The sequence below is a fragment of the Pseudopipra pipra genome, chromosome 4, assembly GCF_036250125.1.
Source record: "Pseudopipra pipra isolate bDixPip1 chromosome 4, bDixPip1.hap1, whole genome shotgun sequence".
Lineage (NCBI taxonomy): Eukaryota > Metazoa > Chordata > Aves > Passeriformes > Pipridae > Pseudopipra > Pseudopipra pipra.
Window position 1 is genome coordinate 50,277,234 of NC_087552.1, and position 6,510 is coordinate 50,283,743.

The 6,510-nt window shown below is 39.0% G+C and overlaps 1 protein-coding gene across 1 annotated transcript; it reads left to right on the top strand.

Moving 5' to 3' along the window:
- The first annotated feature begins 1,078 nt into the window (after nucleotides 1-1,078).
- Nucleotides 1,079-5,678, top strand: LOC135413330 (uncharacterized). The gene is made up of 2 exons (XM_064652913.1): nucleotides 1,079-1,505; nucleotides 5,173-5,678. The coding sequence occupies exons 1-2, from the start codon at nucleotides 1,236-1,238 to the stop codon at nucleotides 5,536-5,538; spliced, it is 636 nt and encodes a 211-aa protein (XP_064508983.1). The 5' UTR covers nucleotides 1,079-1,235; the 3' UTR covers nucleotides 5,539-5,678.
- The last annotated feature ends 832 nt before the right edge of the window (nucleotides 5,679-6,510 follow it).

A 6,510-nucleotide genomic window follows, 5' to 3' on the forward strand; every position in this document is an offset into this window, starting at 1 on the left:
GAAAAGCAGGACAGAAACCATGTCAGGAAAAGCATTGCCAGCTGATCGAGAGAGGGGATTGTCCTGCTCTGCTCTGCACTGGTGTGGCCTCACCTTGAATATTGTGTGCAGTTTTGGGCACCACAACATAAGAAAAATATTGAGCTATTCGAGTGTCCAAAGGAAGGCAATTAAGATGGTGCATGGTCTTGAGGGGAAGCCATATGAGGAGTGGCTGAGGTCACTTGGTCTGTTCAGCCTGGAGAAAAGGACAGTCTACAACTTCCTTGTGAGGAGAAGAGGAGGGGCAGGCACTGATCTCTTCTCTGTGGTGACCAGTGACAGAATCCAAGGTAGCATCATGAACCTGTCAGGGGAGGTTTAGGTTGGATATTAGGAAAAGATTTTTCAGAGAGTGGCTGGCCACTGGAACAGAGTCCCCAGGGAAGTGGTCACAGCAGCAAGCCTGTTGGAGTTCAAGAGGAGTTGGAGGATACCCTCAGGGACATGGTGTGACTCTTGGAGATGGTCCAGTGCAGGGCCGGGTGCTGTACTCGATGATCCTTGTGAATCCCTTCCAATTCAGCATGTTCTGTGATTCCGTGACTCTGTGAAATAGCAAATAAGAGCTTCATAAATATTTATGTGGAGTCTTGGTGCAGTATTACAGATTAAATGGTAATATTAGTATATACTTTTTCTATTGTTTTCTACTGACTGTATTAAAACAAGACTACTATATATTAAAAATGAGACAATACCATTTTGATGAACTCGGCATTTCTTCAAAAGAAAGCAAAATTTGGTATATTTCCAATTTATGCTAAATTGCAATAAGGTAGCTAAGCTGGCTCGTTTGCTTTGTGTGATGTGAAATTTTAAGGTTTATGTCTTTGTAGTATGGCTGATGTCATTAGGGACCTAGGAGGAGAGGCTGAGAGAGCTGGGACTGCTTAGCCATGGCAGAGAGATTGGAACTAGAATATCTTTAAGATACCTTCCAGCTCCAGCCATTCTATGGTTCCATGATTCTATGACGTGTAAGAGCTGGGAACTTCCCAAGAACACGGTTGATATGCAAGGTTTTTTTGCTGTCCCTATGTCACCAATTATGACATAGTAGATCTTCCTACATGCTCAAGCAGAAACTCCTGCCTGTGGCTTAAGAAATGTCTGCCACCAGAATGCCAGCACACATATGCAGAGCTCTCTGAAGGGGATAATTTTCCTTTTACTATATAAGGGCACTTCCAATCATGACCACTCTCCTGTCTTCTATGATTGCCCTGTTGCCTGTAATGATACTCATTTTTGGCTTGATTGCTGTGTTCTGTGTCCTGCTTTTCGACACAAGACCTGCTCGTGGGGGAACAAAGATAGTCAGGAAGTGCAATAAATCAGGAAAGACTGAATATTACATCTATAATGTAGTCACCAACCCAAATGCAACTCAAGAAGGTACTGAATTTGATACAGCTGATTTACTAGTCAAGCTGGCCAAGGAGATCGTTTCTGATTCCAATGTGGTGGGTACCAGGATTTTTATTATTACTGTTATTATTACCATTTCATCTTCACCATCATAATTATCAATTTTTGTTTTGTTGTTGTTCCATGGTCAATTTCAAGTAGAGTTTAACTGTAGTTTTAATTCATCTTGATAGGTAGGACAAACAAAGGGATAGCCCTACTGAAAGGAGTGGAAGTTTTTTGTAATGCTTATAAGCTGAGTTCTAGAAGTACTTAAAAATGTCGTATATTGATTATATATTGCAAGCCTTTGCAAATAGTTCATCAGCTTTGAGAAGAAAGTGAGTTGGAAGATTTCAGATATACCTCTTGAAAGACATTAATAAATTTTAAGTTATAATATAATATATTATATAATAATATATGTTTTATAGTTTTTTGAACCTGAAAATGTCAAAGGATGGTAAAAAACCCCAAACTTATGGGCAACATGAATTCTCACTTAAAAGTCCTTTCATGTTACTCTCTATTGTATTACTATTTTTGTTGTTTTTTATTTTAGTGATGTAAAATATTCTTTTTTTTTTAATTTTATGACTGTAAATAGAAGATCTGAGGTATTCTACAGGTGTTTGAGATGGTGTTAACTTGAAAACTATGCATAACTTTATAGAAATGGGTGATTTTCTCATCAGTATTTCTCCCTTTGGTGAAATTCAGAAAGGAAATAATTTTGAAAATTATAATATTGTTTTGTTTGTGAGCTGTAACTTAGTTCTGTTCCAAAAAGGAGTTCAGGCCTTGCCAATGCATTACATAAAATAATTTGAATAGTGAAATTTGTATTTAAATTTCTGAATATGAAGGCAAGACTGACAAGGTAGAGTTGGTTTGTATGTTTAAAGGATTTGTAATGGATGAAAATGTTCTGTGCTAATCTCATGTATTTTTTACATGTATATATACGTAAACTTAGACATATATATCATGTATTTGTATATATACCCTGAAACACGGCTTTTTTAGATGACAGGTTAGTCTATTCAGCTCTAGAATTTAATTTTTTTTTTTACTACTTACAAAATAGATGTTTATTTGCCCCTTCTAATAATCCTTCCATAAATCTGCTCTATTTTAATTCCTTTTATTTTAGTTGTTCTTTATATATTACTAATTTCTGGTCAAAAAAAAAAGTGGTGATATTTGTATTGTCAACATTATGATTATCACCAAAAAATGGTACTGTTTATGTTTAGTGAAAACTTAAAAGTCTGCAGTTCTTTGTGGCATAAATTCACTTGGACTTCATCTACCGGGCTTCAGAGGTTATATCATCTTTTAATCTGGACCCTTCTTGCTCAGAGTTACAGATCAGGGAAAGAATGCAAATCTGCAAATATATATGTGCACATGCATATGCATGTGTGTACATACATATATGTATACTGCAGGTGCTGGGGTCCATCAGTGCTGGTCACTTTTTAAATTTCACCTCCTAAGGGTGCAGTAGCAAGCAATTCTTGAGAGTCAGGGGTAAAGCAGATGAAGCAGAAGGCTGGCTTGACTGAACAGGGATCTTTCCCTTGGAAATAAGGCAAAAAAGGAAGGTGTATGCCCAGCGGAAGCAAGGTCAAGTAACATGGGGAGAAGTCAGAGATGCTGCTTGCCACTGTAGGGAGAAAATTCGTGTGGCCAAAGCTCAGCTGGGGTTGAAGTTGACCAGAAATGTAAGGGACAATAAAAAGAGGTTTTTCAAACATATTAATGGCAATAAGCCCTATAGAAATATCATCAGCCCATTACAGAATGAGAATGACCACCTCACAAACAGGGACAGAGACAAGGCAGAGGCATTTAATGCTTTCTTTGCCTCTGCAGCTCCAGATGCATGTCCAGACTGGGGAATGAAATGCTGGAAAGCAATGCTGCAGAAAGGGACTTGGGGGTCCTGGTCGATGTCAAGTTGAATATGAGTCAGCAGTGCCCTGGCAGCCAGGAGGGCCAACCTTGTCCTGGGGGGCATCAGGCAAAGCATCACCAGGCAGTTGAGGGAGGGGTTTGTCTTGTTCTGCTCTGCACTGGGGCGGGGTCCCCTAGAATATTGTGTGCGGTTTTGGGCACCACAATGTAAGAAAGATATTAACCTCTTAGAGAGTGTCCAAAGGAGGGCAATAAAGATGGTGCAGGGTCTTTAGGGGAAGCCATATGAGGAGTGGCTGAGGTCACTTGGTCTGGAGACGAGTAGACTGAGGGGAGACCTCAATGTAGTTATAACTTCCTCGTGAGGGAAAGAGGAGGGACAGGCACTGATCTCTTGTCTGTAGTGACCAGTGACAGGACCCGAGGGAATGGCCTGAAGTTGTGTCAGGAAAGGTTTAGGTTGGATATTAGAGAAAGGTTTTTCACCCAGAGGGTGGTTGGGTGTTGGAACAGGCTCCCTGGGGAAGTGGTCACAGCACAAAGCCTAGGAGAGTTCAAGAAGCATTTGAATGATACTCTCAGGTAGATGGTGTGACTCTTGGGGATGGTCCAATGCAGGGCCAAGAGCTGGACTCAATGATCCTTGTGTGTCCCTTCCAATGATATCAAAGCATTTTACCCAAAACAAACACAATGAGGAAATCCAAGCACAAAATATTTATTGCAAAGCTATCTAATAGTACTGTCAATAAACCAAATTTTCACCAGAATGAGAAAGTATTAGGCTACTTCTCCTACTGAGAAACCTGTAAAATGTGCTTCTGTCTGTTTAACATAGATGTATATTTTTATTTTTATCTCATTTTCTCTATAGCATCTATCTACTGATTCAGAACATACTAACACAGAACATAACTTATTGCAGGAAGCCCCCATTTCATACTGGGTTCCAGAGATGGTAGTTGCACTCCATGCGCATAATAAAGCTGTCTTTTCTCAAAGGTCTTGCAGTGTGTAAACTTTGAACAGATATCATTTTTAGGTACTGCTGTTTTCTATAACAATGCATTGTGAAAAATAATGATGAAGTTAAATCTTTTCACTCTTAGAACCATTAGTGGTAATATAAGTCCCTTAGACAAACAACAGAAATACTGTTTCTGGTCCATTTAAAACTGCTGAGTACATTATGAAAATGAATAGGAGAAAATTAATCTGCAACAGTAGGTGGTAACTTTGCAAAGTAATCTCACTTCTCCGCGTTTCTGTTGCACAGAACTCTATAGATAAAAGAAAGAAGGGGAAAATAGCTTGTTATTATGTAAGTGGGAATAGTTTGTTTGTTTGCTGGTATACACTATCTAAATATTAACCAGAGATTTGCAGAGACTGCAAGAGCTCTTTCTGATCTTTATGGTTTTTTGTATGGGCAAAACCAGATATGGCAGAAACCAGTTGTGGATTGGATTTTCAGATGCTAGCACAGTATTAATTAGAGTAGGTAGAACCATGAGATAGTGACCAACCTGATATCTTTTAAGTGAAAATAACTGAGGTGGGGAATATAACTTCTGTTACCAATACTTACCAGACTGTTTTCCACCCTCTTAGAAATGGATGCTAATATTACCTTTTGATTAGAACTGTAAACATGACTATATTTTGAGAACCGACAATAAATTTTGCTAGGACAGGTAAGTGCTCCTCTCCTGGGTCATTATCACCAGAATACTGGGATGAACCTGTTCTTTATTAAGACCTCAGACTTAATTAACTTAAATTCATTTGTTTTCACTTACAAAGTATCTGAAGATCTCTCCAAAAAAGCGGATCTTGCCTGGCACCTCATCAGAAGAGGATCCCAGCCACAATACATGGCATGTTCAAATGAAAACTAATGCCCTGGAGGACAGCAGTTCAGATGAGGAAAGTTGTGTTTTGACTTGTGAAAAGGTGAATGACAACTGCATCTTAATGACATACACTGAGCAAAATGAACCCCCTGTCCAGAACTTGCAGGACATTTTACAGTTCCTCCTGGAGACATTTTGTGGCACTTCCCAGAAGACAGATTATGTGAGATCCACCAACGTCGGTAGAAACAGAAAGACCAAGAGGGCGGCAAAATCCAAGCCAAGAAGGCAGCAAAAGCGAAGCCAAAGAGAGTGAGCCTACCCTGTTATCAGCTTGGCAACTTGCCCTTCCACAGCATTCAGTGCAAAGAACCTGCTCTTCTTCGTCACCTAAGAACTAAGCTTTCTGGTGTGTTTCTCATTGCTTCATTAAAAATTCACTATGTTTAACACTCATGGAATTTACTTATAGCTTTTTGTGTTTAAAAGTAATACACTCACATTGTATAATTGACAACCAAATTCATTGTTTTAACTACAGTGAAGAGGAAGCTATGGGAAAGTAAATGTTTTTATTTTTACTTTTCCTTTTGAGAAGTAGAAATACTGAAGGAAAAAAGGATTTTCTCTTAGTTTTAAAAAATTTAAGTCTCTTCTACTAATTGATACCTGGACAAACATTCCCACTGCTGGGGGAAGTAGCTGACAATTATTTTTAAGCCTACGTTTACTGTTGTAACATTAAGATAACATGCACCTGTTACTTTCTACTTGGATAAACTATTGCTGTGTCTGAAGGCAAGCTTAATTTTTGTGCATTCCAATTTAGCTATGGAGAAGCTGTGCTGTGAATAAGTGGTTAGGCCACTTAAGGATCACCATTAAAGGTGCACTTCAGTAGGGTTCAGTGGCAAGGCTGACTCTATTATTTACTGCATAGATGAAGTATACATAAGAAAATCAGATTAAAATCAGTTTAGAAAGATTTACATGGAGACTGGTTTTGGCAGGATGGTCTACCCCAATAAGGCCTAGAATCCAGTCAGAGAATGCATACAATGCAAGCTATCCTGCAAGTTATCTGTGGTGAGCTACAGCTGGCTCCAGCCTAGTTCACCAACCTTCAAACACACATCCTGCTTTTTGACACAGGATTTCACAGATAAGCTGCTTACTGACCTGTAAAACTATGACTACCAGTCCATCACTTTGTAACTCTAAAAGCTGTATCTGACTTTCATATGGCAGATTCTTCCACATACTTACTTGAAGTGTAGAGCTTCTGCCG

Bases quoted from the DNA above. Each gene is read 5' to 3' on its own strand.
- LOC135413330 (XM_064652913.1), top strand. From the start codon at position 1,236: ATGACCACTCTCCTGTCTTCTATGATTGCCCTGTTGCCTGTAATGATA. The intron at 1,506-5,172 runs GTGGGTACCAGG...TCACTTACAAAG, and splicing joins TCGTTTCTGATTCCAATGTG to TATCTGAAGATCTCTCCAAA.